Source organism: Calypte anna, chromosome 14 (genome assembly GCF_003957555.1).
Source record: "Calypte anna isolate BGI_N300 chromosome 14, bCalAnn1_v1.p, whole genome shotgun sequence".
NCBI lineage: Eukaryota > Metazoa > Chordata > Aves > Apodiformes > Trochilidae > Calypte > Calypte anna.
This window is the reverse complement of record NC_044260.1, coordinates 903192-922211: the sequence shown is the minus strand read 5'-3', so window position 1 is coordinate 922211 and position 19020 is coordinate 903192. Positions and strand designations below refer to the sequence as shown.

At 51.9% G+C, this 19020-nt stretch overlaps 1 protein-coding gene across 2 annotated transcripts; it reads right to left on the bottom strand.

The window, feature by feature from the left end:
- Positions 1-519: 519 nt before the first annotated feature.
- ALKBH5 (alkB homolog 5, RNA demethylase) lies at positions 520-18154 on the bottom strand. 2 transcript variants are annotated; one of them, XM_030459960.1, is made up of 5 exons: positions 17823-18154; positions 16802-17621; positions 11238-11318; positions 6800-6955; positions 520-5080 (listed from the first exon to the last, which is right to left on the bottom strand). In XM_030459960.1, the coding sequence occupies exons 2-5, from the start codon at positions 17527-17529 to the stop codon at positions 4897-4899; spliced, it is 1149 nt and encodes a 382-aa protein (XP_030315820.1). In that variant the 5' UTR covers positions 17530-17621; positions 17823-18154; the 3' UTR covers positions 520-4896. The 2 variants fall into 2 exon arrangements, with proteins under 2 accessions (XP_030315820.1, XP_030315821.1); XM_030459961.1 differs by having other exon boundaries at positions 16802-17618.
- Between the last annotated feature and the right edge of the window lie 866 nt (positions 18155-19020).

The window sequence follows — 19020 nt, the reverse complement described above, 5'->3', positions numbered from 1 at the left end:
GGACATCTTCAAGTAGATCAGGTTGCTCAGAGCCCCAACCAACCTGGCCTTTAATATTTCCAGGCACAGGACACCTCCAACCTGGGGCAGTGTTCCACCACCCTCATTGTAAAAATAATAAAATAAAATTCTTTCTTCTATCTAGTCTAAATCTCCTCTGTGAGTTTAAAACCCCTTGTGCTGTTGCTACAGACCCCACTAACAAGTTTGTCCCCATCAGGGCAGGGTGGACAAAGTGCTGGGGACATCTGGGGACCAGGCACCAGCAAGCCTGGGAGCCTGAAAGGAAAGAGCCCACGTTTGCTCCTCAGGGATGGAAAGGAGGAAGAGGAGGAGAACGATTCCCATCCCTGCTTTCTAGGACAGCACAGGAGGGACAACCACCAGGTTTGGCTGCCCCATCCCAGAGGAGCTGGAGACTCCCTTTATTTAGAAGTGGTTCACCACAACCTCGTTTCTGCTGGCGGGGAAGCAAGGTACAAATCCCAACCACCAGCACCACCACACAGCCAGGCAGAGTGATGCTTTCTGCTTTTATTCAATTAATGCAGCAATCTATACAAGGAAAAAAAAAATAATAATAATGAAACCATGAAATTCTAAACCCTGACAGTGAAGAACCAAATTCTTCCTAAGAATCAACCAGAATTAAAAGATTCCCCCCGTGTCAGACTGTACATAAAATAATCTCTGCCCCATTTACAGCGTTTCACACAGTACTTCTCGTATCTCAAACTTCAGAACTGTACAACTTTGTTACAAACCACGCTTTTTCCTAGGAAAAGCTTACAGAAAAAAATATTGCCACTTTCATTTTTTTTAATTATTATTATTATTTTATTTTTTTATTCATAACAAAACAAAAAATTAGAATCTTTCTTAAAAAAAAAAAACTAAAATTAAAGTCAGCCAGAACTTGTATGGGCAGGGGCATGGGAAGGAGCAGAGATGTGCTTCTCAGCTGACCATTTCTCCTTCCAACCAGGAAAGGGAACACTTTTGGCAGATAAAAGCCTGTTTGCCACTGGAAGGTTCTGGATCTCAGCTTCCCTGCACCCTCCTCAAAGCATGGCAGCTGTTCTGACCCACAGGGCTGGGGGAGCAGCGAGCTCCAGGTGCTGACAATGCCAAAACCTGGAGGGCTGAGCTCTCACCCCAGCAGGATTTGTCCCTGTGGCAGCCCCACACCCCGGTGATCCCCTTGGGGACCTCTGGGATGAGCCAGAGCTCAGGATGGGGATTGCAGAACCTGGGAGTCACAGCTCTGCTCTGACTAACAGCTGGATGAGAATGAGGGGAGCTGTCAGCCCTTCCCAAGGCCAGCTCACCCCCACCCCAGCAAACAGCCCCTTGCTCTCTTCCTACAGATGTACCGAGCCCACACAACTGATGCAAGAGCTTTAGTCCTACTGCTGAGGCTTCTGGAGATACAGGTAAGAGTAACAAACCCCAATTCCTCCTGCTGCTTCTGGAAATGCAGGGATAAACCCCACGTTCCTCCCCCTTCCTTAGGAAAGACATTTCTCATGGTCTGGGCTGTAGGTGTGTGGGATCATCACACTGGATGCAGCCTTATTCCCAGTTTTGGGCTGAGCAGGTTACATGAAGGACACACTGTGGGTGGATGGAGGTCAGACCACACAACCAGACCAGACAAACATGACAACACCAACAGGGTCAGGTCTATGCATGAGCCCATTCTGCAGAGGAGGATGGGAGAAGTTCTGCCTCCAAAGTGGAGCTCATCACCCTCCATCCTCCAGAGCAGATCCATGACACTGACCTGACCTGAAGTCTACAGGCAACTCAACACAGCCAGCAACAGAGAACAGGTATGGGCATCACCAGTGTTTCTGAGCCACAATTTGACCAGACAGGTTAAGAGAAAAGGGTCTAGACACCTGGATCTACGTGAAAATGTGTCTTCTGGTTTCAAATCAAGGTTTCACTCCAATGTTGTTCAGTGCAAAAGAGTTAAAAAACCATGTTATCTACACATATACATCAGTGTCTATAGAAAATGCCTGTACAAGTGGGGAAGATGGCCTGCCTACACACTGGGGATTCCTTGCCCAAGAAGATGCTACGGGTCAGACCAGTTACATCCCACTCTTGCTCTCTCCAAGGTGTCAAGCCCCAGCCTCTCAGGTTGGAAACCAAGAGAACAGATGGCAACTGGAGAGTGGCTCCAATGAGGAGCTCCTCCTGTCCCTCCAGCCATGGCTGCCAGCTCAGACCCACTGAAGAGATTCGGGGAAGGGAGGAAGGAAGGAAGGAAAGAGGGGAGAGCTCCTGATCATGACATTTAGGAACACCAGGAGAGGAAGGATTGCACTAGGACCAGGATGAGACGATGGGTGATACCTGGCTGGAGGTAAGACCTCAGGATGTCTCATTCAGCCTTCAGTGGTGATAAAGCCAACACCTGGTCCCACAGGAGCACTGCTCTGGGAAACGGTCCCAGAAAAGCAGATTGCCTCCTGCTCCTTTTTGAGTTGAGACACCAGGGAACAGTATCCATATTGCAGAGGTAGGAGTAAAACTGGGAACTGGTAGGGTGGTGGGAAAGGAGGAGAGCAGGCTGCACAGAGCTGAGACCTCCAGCAGTGACCACTGCCACAGCCAGAAGAGGAGCCTGACAGCAAGGAGGGTGTGGGCACATCCACAATGAATTCAGAGAGACAATTAAAACCAGCCATTGCTAGGGGCATCCTGCTAGCAGGTCTCTAGCTTGCCAGAAATGTTTGCACCAGCCATAAGGGAGAGAAGGGATGCTGCTCCCAGCATGCAGTTTTGCCATCAGGGGAATACCAAGTTTTCCAAAACAAGGGGTCTGCAGCCAAAAGCTGGCCTGGATTCTCTGCAGAAAGCAAGGAGGGTGAGGAACACTGATTCAAACACTAAGCATGGTCTGATTTTTTACTGTTTTTTTAACGTTTCAAAAGCAGCAGAAGCATGAACTGTGATCTGTGGGCAAACAAGACAGGTTCCTTTGAAGGCTGGCTGTGAGGATGAGCCTGTACCTCCATACAGAGCCAAGGGGGCTCCCACCAGGAAAGCAACCAGAAAAAGAGAATTAGAGACAGGCACTGAGACCAAATTTGAGCCCCCTGTGGACCAGCAGTGCTGTAGGTGGTGGTAATCTCTGTTGTACTAATGTGACCACAAGATCCAGAGTGAGCAGTTGCCCCAACACAGAGCAAGAGGCAGGAGCTGCAGAAGTCATCGGGCAAGGAAAAGGACACAGAGACTCAGAAGTCAGCAAACATGCTCAATTGCCAGGGAACAGTGCTCTCAGGAACAATGCCTGGGTGTTGTTCTGCTTTTTGAACTGGGAGCCCCTCAAGACAGCAGCAAACTGGTTTCAAAATATATTACATCTTTTTATTGCCAAGCGTGCAGACCATGAAGTGTGTGGGGGACACGACACTAAGGAAAACTACAATCTGAGGGAGGGTAAAGCAGTAAAAATTTAAAAATAAAGACTACTCCTTACAACTGCCAACGCCTGGGTTCAAAGGATCAACTGGATGAAGTTTCTCAAAAGTAGGGTTCTAAATATGGTGTTGGGCCCCAAACTTTACCAAATGCTGAGGCTTTGGTCTGAGCTAACGCAAACCGGGTGTGAGAAGAGGAGGAAGGCAGCAGATTTTCCAACACTAACTCCACGGGGACAAATGCTCAATTCCTCTTCGCATTTTCTGTAGCAACCAGAGAACTCCCTACCCCAGGAATCCAGGCAGGACTAAGCCAGGAAGAGGCGGGCAACTCTTGAATGCACTGAACTGGGGCCAAACCAGACCCTTGCAGCATCCTCGCTCCCAGAGCCAGCCTCGGAGGGGACAGACTGCCCTGCTCCCCCAAGGCTGGTCCCTTGGGATGTCATGCTACACCATCTCAACTCTCTCCACCAAAAAGAGGCAAAGGGCTGAAAGCCAGTCCCCCAGGCAGTGGGGAACAGCTCTTCTCAGGGGTTCCCAAGGCAAGCACAGTGTCTATCCTACTCCTCTTTGCTATCTCCAGCTCTGGGAAGCAGCACATCCTCAATGTGGTCACTCACTTGGAAGCTCCGGGGCTCCAATATGGACCTCGGCTCAATGCTGGGCCAGCCTCAGCAAAGCCAGCCACGTTTCCTTCCTCCTCAACCAAAACCCCTGCTCAGACCAGCACTGAGAAACCAGAGCTCAATACATTCTTCTCGGAGAGGACAGCACAGGGACGCAGGGCTGTGAGCCCACACTGGCTTGGGAAAAGGGACTGGAAAGGAAACCTATGGCATTTAAAACTGGTACTAAAGTGCAACAAAAAAATGTCCTAAACTCTTTGAAATCAAACGCAGTAAAAGGGGTCTGCAAAGCTTCAAACTTCCAGTTACTGGAGGGCACCCTGAAAACAAACCCAACAACAACTAGGTAAGAGCAGACCAAGGAGCCCTTTGGTGAAGCAAGGAATACAAGGCCACCACGGAGAGTTTCAGCTCCTGGGGTCAAACATCATATTTAGAACATTTGGAAAGGAAGAAAGTTAAAGCAAAAAAAGAACCAAAACAAAAAATATAATTCTCGACTCTTGCGCAATGAACAGTAAAACTTTTTGGTGTTTTCAAAAGAAATCCCAACAGACAGCCTGGCATAACTTTATCTGCTTCCTAAGGGAAAGATGCCCGTTTGACCCATGACTTAGGACACCATGTGCACTGGACATGTTCCATCCTTACATATGTCTCAGCATTCCTCCATTCATGAAAACAAATCGCTAGATCCTTCCTGTTTACTCTTCAGCCTGAAAGGAAAAACCAAAACTGAAGCTAGATGGAAGATAGCCAGAGGGAGGAGAAAGTTTTCACAGACTGGAGACCAATCTCATCAGCTCCACAAGCCTGGAAAGTGACAATCCTCAGTGTCGCCGCATTTTAACTTTCCTGGCTGGGCTGCCATCCTCCTCTTCCTCATCACAGTCCTCTGTGTACTCGTAAGACCTTCGCCAATAGTTCTCAGAGCTGAAGTTGCTCCTTCTCCTATGTTTTGGTAAGAGGACTGAGCGCCTGTTCTCCTCTTTATCCATTTCTAGAATCCGTGGCCTACAGAGAGAAAAAGAAGGAATGAGAGCACAACCACAGCAGGATTCAAGCATTCCTTGTGTGGACACTGCAGAATTGCATGATTAGTGCCCTATGACTGACCATTTCCATACTGTTTCCCCAGTTCTGGGCACTTGGCAGAGCAGGAACAGGTCACCAAGCTGCACATCCCATGGGGAGGCTGAGAACTTTGCTGTCCATAGTGCAATTCCTTCCCCTTCCTAAGACAAGTTGTGTTCTTCACCTTGACCAGGAACACTTCCAAACAGTCCAGTCACCTCTTTTTAAGTGCACCTTCTGGTACCAAGAAATCTCCCTCAGGCAAAGGGCTCTCTCTTTCTGTGTCTCTTACAGCAGAACTCACAGCTCCTTTTTTAGATGCTTGTGGTGCAGGATCAAACCACAGCTCCCAACCCCCTTTATCCTCTTGCTAGTTCTCTCACACATTATTAGCACAGTGCAATTGTTACTTCTGCCAAGCTGCCTCTGCTCTCACCTGCCATCACTTCAGAGCAGGGCTGGGCTGGTGGGCTGCACAAACAATTTATTTTATTCTGGGTGACAACTGCCCAGTTCCTCTAAGAGACACCACTATCTGGAACCCATGCTATTTATCTATGTTATACAGGAGTCTTTGAGGCCAAAGGAAGAGAAAAACATGTTTTTGATACCCATCTGCTGTGGGAATCTATGCAGCCCTCTCTCACACCCCCATCAGGTCACATCAAGCCAAAAAGCAGCTCTCAGGGCTCTGTGGGTTTGTCCTGCATGATCACTCCCCTAATCACACCCCGGCCGCAGCGTGCACAGGGGTAACCATTCATTTGCAGGCCACTTCTCTTCTTGATCTATCTTCCCAGACAGTCAAGAGTCCAGGTGAATGAATACAGCTCACAAACAATCCATCCTCACCCTCCTCCCTCCAGGACAGGTTGGAACACGGGCTGGGACTGCACAGCAGCCAAGCCCCGGGACAAAGCCAACTTCTGGTTTTCACACAATGGGCAGAGAATGCCACCTCCATCCTGGGGAAGCTTTGGAACTGGAGAATACAGAGATACTGCAGGACAGCTGGCAGGCTGGTGATTGCTCTCAGCTATCAGTATGTTCACACAGAGCAAGGTGGTGTTTAAGGGAAGCCTTGCTGCAGAGCTGGAGCTGTCTGAAACCTCAGCAAGGAGGTCCTCTGAAGGTCAGGCTTTACGCATTCACACTGTCTGGTTACACACACAAAAAAAACATACACATGCAGCTCTGGAACCAAAACAGGTCTGAGAAGATTCCTAAGGCGGCCTTCACCTTTCCCAGATAGCAAAACCTCACATTCTCTCACAAGATTGCTTTCATAATATAGTTTAATGCAGCTGCACAGGTTGCTTGGCAATACAGGTCAAAAATAATTAGCTGCAGGGAAACTATTGTTCTGAATGACTGCATTATCAAGAGCCAGCCAAATCTATTGCTTCTTCATTATGCCACTCGCAGGATAAACAATGTAAGCTGCTTACAGCCAGAGCTCAGCCTCTGCAAGATTAGGAAGAGCACAGAAAGAACCTTGCTCTGATAAAACAGATCTGTACATCACAAACAGCACCTGGGAGGTGCAAATTAAGATCTTTTTTTGTGTTGTGCAGTCTGTTGTCAGAGGCCAGGAACCTCAGACATGCACTGACCTAGGGACACCACCCAAAAGATTGCTCTAAGGAGAGAGGATCCTACCTGTGAGCAGCATCAGGATCTGCTTTGCGATGGGACCGCTTTGGTTTCAGGATCTGGTCCCGGTTGTTTCCCGAGAGACGGTCAGAGTTATAACCTGGTGGCAACACAGAGCTACTCAGGGATTTTGTTTCCAATCGAGGTGCATCTATTCTTGTTCTGCAAATATTTAAAGAGAAAAGAATTTGCAAGGAGTTTCTATGGAACCGCAGCAGACGTTTGCCCTAGATGTGCTGAAGCAGAGAGCTCCGTCCCAGCCACACAGCTCAGGAAGAGGGTCAGGAATATGATGCTCAAAAAGAGAACAAGCTGCAGGTTTCTGTTACTCAGAGCTTTAGATTTAACTTTTGTTGCCTTAGAAGGACAAGAAAGGCTCAGGACACGTGTAGTCGTGAGGCAGTGGTGATGGGCTCACTGCTAGACCTGAGTGGAGGTGTCAGAGCCCCTGTGAAATCACCAAAGTGATTCGCCAGTAACTCGCAGCTCCAGTTAAACCACCTGGGAGATGCCCTGTGAAATTCATCACCACCAACACTAATAATTGCTTCTATCTGGAAACTCCCAACTGCCTCCAGATCTTGTGGGGTCAAGCATTTCTCAGCTTGACAAAGAGGCTGCAGGAGTTGAAGCACAAGTCAGGGGAAGTTCTAGCAAACACAAGCTGTGCCGCATCCCTTCCAGCAGAGCAGGAGCTGCCTTGGCTGTGGGATAGAAACAGGCTCAAGCTACACCAGAGAGCAAGCACAGCTCATCCCAGAGCAGAACTGATGCTGGCCCAGGCACGACAGTACCATGCACACATGGAGAAAGGGAGGAGGAATGAAAACTTAAGAGGGTCTTATCACAGTGCTATCACTGTCTCCAAACACTGCACAGTTACCAGTCTCAACTTATAAGCACTGCTAAAGCCTACTGCAAAACATAGACTGAAGTCTAAGAATGGGTAAAACACACTAAAAAGAGGTTTTCTGATGCTGCAAATTTCAGAGGATCCAAGCCACTTCCCAGAAGGAAAGGCACCCTGATGTTGCTCCTGCAGCCTCTCTCCTCTGGATTAGGTGTGAATATGGAAGGGGTCTGTGTGAGATAAAGGGGAGAATCACTACTGCTCTCTAGTGCTGAACTGTGGCTCCTGGAGGAGGTTTCCACAGGAGAATCCCAACCTAAACTCCCTTTAGGTAGCCTATCCAGTTGCCAAGCTTCCTCCCTGCAACCAGAGAGAGCCTCCTCAGTTAACCAGGGTGCTGCCACACAAAGCTGGGGGCACGGCAGCCCAAGTCTGCCCAGGATGCCAGAAGCAAGAACACTTCCGTAGGCAGCTGCCAGGCTGGAGCCTGCACTAGTCCACAAAGCTGTCATCCTGGGTTGTTCTCAACTCCAGGGCTGGAACCAGTCCAGCTAGAACACCAAAGGCATTGCAGTTCCTGTCCTGGACAAGGGAGGTGGTTTGAATACCTCTCAAATACAACAGCAACTACAGGCCTGCAATTAAAACAAACAAACCACCAAAAATACTGCAAGGACAAGGGAACACCAGCCACCCTGGCTGTCCACAGAGCAGTGCAGGTATGAGCTGCAGGAGCAGGTAGAAGAAGAAGCTGTACTGAAAAAGAGAGCAAATTACCTAACAAAGTTTGAGCTAAATGGAGTAACTCCCTGATGTAACTGCTTCCGACTGGCAGCGTAAGGCCTCTAAAACAACTTTCAAGACCTGCTTCACCAGGTCTCATTTCTATCCCTTACTTCCTTCCGCAACTCATGAAACTGAGAGCATCATTCCCCACCCAGCCTCTTGCTCAAAGCTCTTCCAACCCTCGTGGGCTCCCCACAGTCCTGCACCCCAATAGGCAGGAAACACTCAAAGTGTTTATGACCTACTTGGTAACCACGCTGCTCTCCAGCATCCTGCAAAACCCAGCAGCTTTGTTCTCCTGCTGCTGCCAGTAAAAACCCTCTCTAGACCCAGACACTCGGAGCAGTGGAGAAAGCAGATCCAGGCTCTGACATCCGGGGCCCAGCAGGCTCTGGCAGCCCCTTCAGAGCCGAATATTCCAGCTCCTGGCTGCAGCACCGTGCACGCTGCTGTGCGACCCGACTGATCCGATCCCGCTGGAAGAGTCTCGAGGTCTGATTCTTACCATGAAAATGAGGAAGGGGATTTTCACGAGGCTGCTGGCTGCTCCCCAGCCTCTTGTGCTAGCTGGCTGCCCACAGGAGCAGCCGTTTCCCTGCTTGCTGCACAAGGGCACCATTTCAGACTGAGGAAAAACTAAAATCGCGTGATCCGGGAGCAGCGCTTGCTGCAGCAACGCGTGCCGTGGGGATGAGGGCACAGACAAAGGTCACCCAGCCTGGCTGTGTGTGCATGCGTGCGTGTGGGGCTCGGGGAGGAGATGGCCATAGTCACAAGGGATAAGCAGCAATTAATAAGCTCTATTTGGCAGCAATCAGAGCGCACCCTTTGGCAAAGGGGCGATTGCCGGCGGAGTCGCCGGGGTTGCTAAGCTCTACAGAGATTACACAAAAATAATTACCAAGGGGGGGTTTCCACTTTTGCTCAAGAGAAAAAAAAAATAAAAAAATCCTGTTGTGGTTTCCTGCAGCCTGCCAGTCAAGTCAGCCCGTGGCTGTCTGAGTATGACTGGGAAGAGACACGTCTGATCTAAAAAGAAACTTCTGCTTAAAATTCCTTAAAATCAGGGGAATACAGAAGAATGTGGTGCCAGAGAAGGATGGCAAAGGAAACACAGCCCATAGGGCTCAACCAGGAACCAACAGGCTTTGTCTCTTCAGTGGTGATGCACTAGGCCAGCCGGGTACATCTCAGCCACGGGTGCTTGCCCAGTTGCACTTTGAGGGCAGCCAGACTGAAATAAGAACTCAGCCTCAGCTTACAGAGGCTGGCAACAGCAAGGGAGCCAGTTTGAACACATATGTTGCACATCTGCACCAGTCTGGGCAGCTTCAACTTATTGAGCAGAGTCTGTCTTCCAGGGAACAGCTCCACAGCCTGGGACAGGCAGCTTCTCCATCCCAAAATCCAACTAAAGCAGCTTCAGAATCTGCAGACACTTTCCAACAGTGCTCATCAGCACTCTGCTTTTCATTGGTTGCAGTAACCTCCAACAAGAACCTTTTAGTTCTTATCACAACCCTCTTGCCCTAAACCTCACATAGCCAGAACCAACCTTTGGGTGGGTTGGTTCCAATCTTTCTTTCTTTGATCCCCCTCTATCTCCTGCCACATCTCATCCCGCCTCCTTGGGTCTGTGCTGATTTTCCCTGGCTAATGCCTCAGGGCTGCTGTTTTTCCTTCCTGCCTTTCCAGGGTGTCTCTAACCTGATGTCCAACTCCACTCCAATGGCTGTGTGCCACATCTTCACACTGTTGCCAGACTTGTTTTCAAACCAACTTAGCTGTCCAAGCTCAGCCAGTCTGAATCTAGACCTCTTGCCTGCTAGCCTTATGCCAGCCTGGGCCACAACTGCAGCCCTCCCACCAATACCCACATGTTTGTCTGGGTTTACAGTACACTCAAATCAGGTGTTTTCACTTGCAAAAACGTTTCTTGACAGCAGAGTTACTGCTAATGCCTTCTGAGGCAAAATCAGCACAGGTCAACACACGGCAGTCACATTTTGTGGTCTCCTGGAGGCAGGAACTGATGTGAAAGGACATTTCTGGACACACACACACAAAAAGAACAACTTGTGCTGAAGAGTTTGGACTGGGTTGGTTTGGTTTAATTTTTCCCATCTTCTATTCTGAAGTCACTAACTGATGAAATGCCATCAGCTGACCAGGCCAGCCTATCTTCTAAAACCAGAAGTGTGCAATACAGCTTACAGAGCTTGGCTTCCCAACCCTGACTGCAAGGACAAGCTCTGTATCCTGATCACTAAATTCACCGTGTCCGTTTCCCTTCAAAGCCAGCACCTTCTTCCCTCTCCCCAGGAAATTAAAGCCATGCTACCAAGAACACTGTATCTGCTTTATAGGAGATTCCTCATTGCAAGCAGCAGCTTCAAAGGACAGTCCAGGTAACTCATGCATGTGGGTATCGTATGATCAGACACCTGAATACACAGCCCAAAACAAGAGTGTGAAATCCAAGCTGTTTGGAGTGAGGCAGGCGATGAAAGCCAGGTGTTTGGACACAGACACTGCTTACAAACCCAGACATGACACTGAAGTTGTGCTGCACCCAGCCAACAAGTGATTAACTCTGCTGTAACGAGTTCCATCTACTCCCACCAGCCAAGCCACGGGCACAGAAAGACACAAGTGAGCAGCAGAGTGACATCTAATCAAGATGTGAGATCAAGCCAGCAAATTAACAAGCGAGGAAGTTTTAAAAGCCTTTCCCTAAAAAACACTTTAGGAAACGTCCCAACACCACATCCCAGTTTATCACAGTGTCCAGAGGGCTTCAACACTTACTTTCGAAGGATGATGACAGCTCTTCTCTCCTTGATGTCCTGTGGTCGAATACAGTGTGTAATTTCATCAGCTGCATATCCACTGACAACAAAAGCAAAAAGCCACTGTGAGAAACACAACAGGCAGGAGCAGAAAGAAGCTGACAGCCTCAACAACTCAGTTTGGTCAGTGACTTCCTAACTTCCCCCAGGAAATCCTCCTCCAAACACTACTGGCCTGGCACATCTGAATTAAGAGGAAGAAAGAAACTTCAGGAAAGAATGAGGACAGGCAAGGCTTTTTTTGGGTTTGTTTTTTTTTTACTCAATTTTTTATCATGCACCAGAGGAAAGTGCCACCTGCCACAACTGTGTGAAATGAGACATGCAGAAAATGAGTTTCTGGAGTGTAAATTCAGCCAATTCGTTTGTCAAGAGATTAGAGAGAAACATGGGGAAAAAAATATATCAGCACATTGCTCCAAAACATCCTCTCACAGATGTTCCTGAGGAAAAGCCATCTCTCATGGCTGAGATGTTTCCACTTGGGCACCCCTGACCTCCCTGCTACCCACCCCACTTGTGGCACATCCTCAGCCACGGAACAAATGTCACCCCACATCAATGCACTCAGGGTAACCCTCAAATTCAGACCTGCAAACCAAGCTGTGCTCATAAAACCTCCCTGCCACAGGGCTGACCAAGAGAGACATTGACCTGGGCTGAGGGACACTGCACCAGGCTCCAGCTGCTCTCAGAATTAGTCTCTCACTGTATGAGATGGTGATGAGGTTCAGCCACCCCATGCTTCCAGCAGGCAGGAGGAAACCCTAAAAGCTCCTCTTAGCACTTCTGGAGACCAGTATGGGGAAAAGAGAAGTTAAACACCTTCAGAACCTCCTGAAATGGCTGACATGGACAGAAGGGCTCTGAAGAGACTTGGGTGAAGGCTCCTCATGCCACACAAAGCTTCCACACCCCTGTGCCAGCTTGACCTGAGGCAGAAATCAGCCAGCTCAGTGTCTCCACGAGGCTTCACCATGAAGCTGCTGCTGTCCTGTCTCTAGGAGCACTGCTGAGGTCACTGGGGGGCAGGTTATTCAGGACACTCCAAGCAGAGACCAAATCACACACACCCAAGGCCCTCTCTGGGGATGGGACTGAGTTTCCTTTATCTGGTTAGATAACCCACCCACTCACTGAGGAACACACACCTCTCAGAGACAGATTTACCACTTTGAGAAGACAGTTAAGAGCCTAAAACCTGATCAGTTAAACCAGAGGTGATGTCCACCCCCTACACAGCCTCCAGGGCACAGCAGAAGATAACCTTATGTGGAAGGGCTTATGGTGATGCTCTATCATGTTCCAGGAATCTCTGCGTCAAGCTCCAGCGAATCCATTAATATCACCCACGTTAACATTCAGCTCAGCTCATCTTCAGTAACACTCTGAACATCAGGAAGAGATCTGGCTCTTCCAGACCTTTCAAGACATTCCAGACACCACGAGACATCAGCCTGACCCCAGCCTGCAACCTGTTTCCCAGAACGCCTTCGGACTGGTGCCAGAGCTTGTGGACCCAGATACACACGGGCAGCACCAAAGCAACAGTCCCAGTAGCCCTGTCTGAGGCTCTCATGGGGACCCAACCAGTCTGTCCCAGTGCCATGCTGGTGTGGGAGAACCCAGCTTGAACCCTATCAGATACAGTGATGGCATCTTTACATGGCTCTCCAGCAAAGGGTTTGCAGAGGAACCAGGCAACAAAAACGGAAGAACAAGATTTGGTTGGGTCACATTTGCTTTGCTTCGTGCCAGAATGAACTTCTCACCCTCTGCCTGGCCTTTGCTGGATCCTGATGATGGATGAAGGGACAGATGCTGGAATGAAACACCCATATGGTCTATTCAGAGATTTCTTGCCCAGAGACCAAACTCAACACACGAGGTAAGAGACAACTTGATAGGGAAAACCCCAAATTGCTGCCCACAAGGACACATGAGTGTGATGTCTCCAGCCTAGAGTGTTTTCCACATTAATACATTGAGATGCAGATACCATCCACACATCCGGATCTTGTACCCCCAACTCCTCCTTGAATCTTTTTCAGTCCAACAGAGTTACTGCCAGGCCACAGTGTAACTGAATCATATGGAGCTGAAAGCAGATTTTTTTTTTTTTTTAAACACACATGACCAGAAATGAGGCCCTGAAGTCCCACAGAGTCTCTATCGAGAAATATTTCTGGGGCTGAGGACAGACAGAGGCTGTCCAGTTTGGAGGCTCCCAGACCTTACACACCAGCTCATCACAGGGGCTGAGCAGCTGGAGGACTTACTTGGGGCTCAGGAAAGCTGAAGCTGCAAACCACGGATGTGACACCAACCAGCTCGAGCAGAGATTGAACACAGCTATTTGCCTCATCACCACTAGCACAGGCAGAACTTCCTCTGCACCAACAGCCTGTTCTGAGGGACTGGACTTTTCTGGAAAAAGCATCTAATCCAGGTAGCTTAGGAGAGATTTTGCCAGCTCGGAAGAAAAGAGGTTCATCCTCCTGAGATTTCAACCAGCTCTGATTATGCTGCCATCAGGTACAGCTTGAAACAACAGGAGGGACAAACATCACCATGTTCCCACTGCTGTTACAAAGAGCAGGGAGATGAGCTGGAGCACTCACCAGCTGCAGGAAGAAACCCTGCATGGCATACTCAGAGCTTGGGAAATGTCACCTTTGGTCACTCCTTCCTCTGGCTATCTGCAACTGCAATGTTCTCAACCATGGAGCTGAACAAAACCCAGCTGGGTGCAGAGATCACCAGCAGTTGTTGGGCAGGGGTCTGGCTGGAACCACTCACCCCGGCTCTGCACCCCCAGAGCTCCCCCTCCCTGACTTCCATCTGTCAAAGCATGTGTTCCCCAGGTGAATAGGCAAATTCCTCCACCTCCTCCCTGCTGCTTTTATCATCTGATGTTTATCAAATTGCTGTCCCACTGGCACAGGTGCACAGCCCAGCCAGGAGAATCTCCATTTCACCTTTTAAACACCAACCTGTCATTTGAGGTCTGTGAGGAGGGTTCAGTGTGTACAAACACCACAGCCCACTTCACGGCAGGCAAATAAAACCAAGGGAAAGATACAGAGGAAAACCCCTCCACAAACCCCCTGCCAGGAGGACAATTTGGACTGGGCAGCTGAGAGCAGGAACGGGACAGGCTGTGATCTGGCTGAGAGCAATTTGGGGGCAAAGCACGAGCTCCAACAGCTTTCCTGAGATCCTACAACTTCCCCACAGGAACCAAACGCAGGTGCCTACCCTGGCTGCCCCAAAAAGGCAACACCCCAGTGGCAGCCACTGACCCAGCAATATTTGACTCACAGAGATGACAACCATGCTGTGTTTCCATCAGCACCGTTTCCCTATCTCCAGGGCAACTGCCTTCAACAACTGTTTACTGGGAGGAGAAAAAGCCAAGCTTGAGGAATTGACTTAAACATGACCAAGGGCTAGATTTCAAAAACACACCCCTGAGGGCCTACTGATGGTCTGCACCTCTCTCCCTGATGTTCCCAAACTGCTGAGGTTCCAGGGGAGAAAGATCTGGACAAGTGGAGGTACTTGCATCCAGCCAGGATCATATCACCACAGAGCAATCGCTCAGGCACAATCTCTGAAGTGAGTGCAAAGTATCTGTTAACTGCTGTACCAAAACTGAAACAATCCTCCTTTATAACATCTAGTATTTGATGGAAGGCAGAGGAGGTAATGCCATGGAGGGTGAGTCAAAACCCAACCCTTCTAGTCAGAGCTAAAGATATCTTTGTTTGATTTGTATGATTGTTAACAACTTGATTACAGCACACAGGTGAGTACACAGGCTGGGCAAACACCCAGAGCCAGCTGCCTCTTCCCAGCAGTTTGGGGAGAAAAGTGAGAGCCTAGGAGATGAAAACATCATCTCTCCCTTGTCCTGCCACCCTCCACTGTGACACCCTGCATCTGCCTTCAGATGTAGGGCACCAGAGGTTTCTGAGGGGCCTCAACTGCAAGACTGCAGCTGGACCCTGCATCAGCTGCTCTGCCAGCATGCTCCACAGAGAGGAAATACTCTCACTGGCCTTACAAAAAAACCCAACCAAAACACAGAAAAGCAGACCTCTGGCCACAAAATGACAACTCTAGAGAAAGGCAGCACAAGGGTTCGTTCAGATCACCAACAAATAAGGTAGGAAGTTTCCCTCCTCCTGTCTAAGAGAAGAAGGGGAGCAGCTGCCTGGCACCTCAGGGACAGAGTTTGCTCTGCGGTAAAAGGACACATGTCAGGATGGGTCCCCCCAGTCCCACCTCCCAAAATCACTGACCTCTGCCCCTGCCATCCCATCAGAAACAACTCAACATCCTCAGCACCGTTTCTGCATCCCTCTGCAGCCTCCCTCATCCCTCGTTAATCCAGAGAAGTTACCTAACGCCGGGGGTAGGGTGAGGATTAGTTAATGTTTGCGCAGCTTTTCCCAGATAAAAGCTACGCGAGATCTCAGCATTTATTATTGATGAACCACTCAACGGTGTGAGGATGCCTGTATGTGGGGGGGGGAGAGAAAAATTCCCTCCCCAGCCCTGAGGTGATCACTTTACCATCCAAAGCAGGGGATTGGGTTACGTCCTGGGAGCCCGGAAAACCTGCCCAGACCTTCACAAGTCCAAAAAAATAAATAAAACCCCCAAAACATGACTGGGAGCTGGGAGCACTGCTGGCTGCCTCCGGGTGATCCTGGCTCCTGGCAGGGAGCACTCTGACCTTCAGGGACGTGAGGGACCGGTGCTCAGTCAGGCAGTGCAGGGCTCCGAGGTGCCCTCCCCAAAATCTGGACACGGGTGGGTTGGTGCCTACACCACACCTGACCCCATAACCCCATACCTGCCGGTTCTGCCCACCCAGCAGTGGGGATTAGGAAGGAGGCATTTCCCAGTGCCAATCCCAGCTTTACCACCGACCAGCTGCATGACCTTGGGCAGGTCATTTCACCTCCACGGCTCTTCCCCTGCACACACCGACCCACGCCAAGTCCCTTCTTTACGCCTGTCACCCGCCACGCCTCCAAGTGACAGTCCCCCGGGGCTCCGTGCTCGGGTGTTCCCACCGGTGTCAGGCAGGGGAGGGTTTAGCGTTCCCAGTTTCCCAGTTCACAGGCTGGGAAGACCACATCTCCTTGCCGTGCTTAAGGTCAGGTCGGAGCTGAGCTAAGAATAGACCCAGGAGCCCCATCCCCACCAGCTGCTCTGACCTCTTGGACAGAGGATCCATTTTGTCCCTCAATCTGTTATTTTAACCGTTTACAGGAATCACGGCAAACCTCTGCCCTGCAAGCAGCCACATTCCCACCTTGACCCCCTATCCCCCCATCCACGGTGGGGACAGGACCCCCACAAACCCTTCCTTCACCCCTTCCACCCCAGCACGCTGACCAGCGGGGCAGCATCAAGCCCAAGCCGCCGTCGGGGCGCGCACCTGGTGATTAACGTTACCCAACGGGACCTCGGAATGTTAACGGGGAGACCTGGGCAAGGCCGGCGAGTTACCTGAGCACCGTGACACTTCCCCTCTTCACGGGCAGGAAGAGAACGGGCTCCGAGACCCTGATGGGTTTGAACTGGAATTTACACCCGAAGCAGAGCGCCGAGTCGCTGAAGAAAGAGACGGAGACGATGGGCCTCTCGAAGATATGGATGGGGTCCACGTGTGAGACAATGCAGCCCCCCGGCTGGTAGTCGTTGATGACGGCACTGTTCACAAATCCCTCGGGAATCACCCGGTGCTCCACCAGCTTCCGGATCACCAAGTCGTGAACCCACTCGGGGATGGCGTCCACTTCCCCTCGCGGGTAGAGGCGTTCCTGCCCGGGGCCTCGTCTCTGCAGCTGCGATCCGTAGGTATAACCCTCCCCAAAAAAGTATTTATTCCTCAGGGGCGCCCGATCCACCGTGTGCTCCTTGTAGAGCCCTTTCTCCGCCCGGGACACCACCTCCTCGATGCGAGCTTCGATCTTGGCGCACTCCTCGGCGCTGAAGAGCCGCAGCTGGCGGATCCCGCTCTTCACTTTCCGGGCTTCTTCCTCCTCTTTTTGCTCCTCGTAGTCGCTGGCTTCGGAACCGGAGTCGTCCTGGTGCCGTCGCTTGCGATCGTAGGGAGGTTCGGGGAGGTCCCGGGGGAGGCCACCGCCACCACCGCCGCCACCTTTGTGGCCGTCCCGGTAGGGCATCATGGACTTGAGCTTCTCCCGCAGGTCGGTGTAGCCGCTGCCGGCCATGGTGGGTCCGCACCCCCCCCCGCCTCTATCGCTCCCGGTGCTGCGGGCGGCAGCGGGCGGGGGACGAGCAGCTGCTGTTCATGGCCGCCCTGCTGGAAAAGCACCGGAGAAACGCGGAGGTGAGGACCGGAACCCTCCCCCCCCCACACTGCTCCCCCTTCCAACCCCGTACCGCGACACCCACTCCCCCCCACACCCCGGTACCGGACGCCCTCCGCCGCGGGAACGCAGGAACCCACCCTCCCCGCCCGCAACGGCTCCCGCCCCCTCCTCCCACCGTTAGTCCCACTCACGGCTGAGCCCGGGGCGGGCGCGGACAATGCTGTCGGTACCGGTGCTCACGCGGCGGCAGGGCCTGGCCCATGCCCGGCGGCGGCGGCGGCTCCGTCACGGCACGGTGCCCGGCCCGCTCCCGCCGCCGCGGCGCTGCCCATGGCGGGAGGACGTCAGAGGGGAATCACGGGGGTCAGGGCTGTGAGGGATGAGGTCGGTGGGAGGGGGAACGGGGAGGGGTGGTGGGGGGTGGTACCGGTCCGGGAAGCGGCGGTGACCGGGGGTAGGTGTCTCGCGGCCCTTCCCGCGGCTCGCTACGTCACCAGCCCCGCATCCCGCACCGACGCGGGGCCGCCCGCCGCGCACGCGCCCCGCTGGCCCCGCCCCCCTCGCGTTACGTTACGGACGGAGACACCGCCCCGCCCCTGCCGCGAGCCGTAACGGGTTACCGGCAGCCCCGCCCCGCCCCGCCTGAGCCCTGATTGGCTGAGAGGGACCAGAGAGAGCGGAGAGAGGCGGCGCCTGATTGGGCGGGAGGAGAGCGGAGAGGGGGCCTCGGAGGGTGGAGGGTGAGGGGGTTACGGGTGGCCCCTGAGGTGCCTGAGGGAGAGAGGAGGCGGGAGCGACCGCCCCCTAGCGGATGGGAGGAGCGGGACAGGCGGCACCGGGTGGGGAAACTGAGGCACGGGGGTGGGAAACTGAGGAACGGGAACGGGGAAACTGAGGCACGGGAATGGGGAAACTGAGGCACGGGGTGTGGAGGGGAAACTGAGGCACGGGGATGGGAAAGTGAGGAACGGGGGTGGGAAAACTGAGGCACGGGGAAACTGAGGCACGGGGGTGGGAAAGTGAGGAACGGGGAAACTGAGGCACGGGGAAACTGAGGCACGGGGGTGGGGGAAGTGAGGCACGGGGATGGGAAAGTGAGGCACGGGGGTGGGAAAGTGAGGAACGGGGGTGGGGAAACTGAGGCAGGGGATGGGGAGATGCACGGAGATGGGGAACTGAGGCACGGGGATGGGGAAACTGAGGCACGGGGATTGGAAAGTGAAGTATGGGGGTGGGGAAACTGAGATACGGGGGTGGGTAGACGCACGGAGATGGGGAAACTGAGGTACAGGGATGGGGAAACTGAGGCAGGGGATGTGGAAACAGGCACGGGGATGGGGAAACTGAGGCACGGGGGTGGGCAGACGCATGGAGATGGGGAAACTGAGG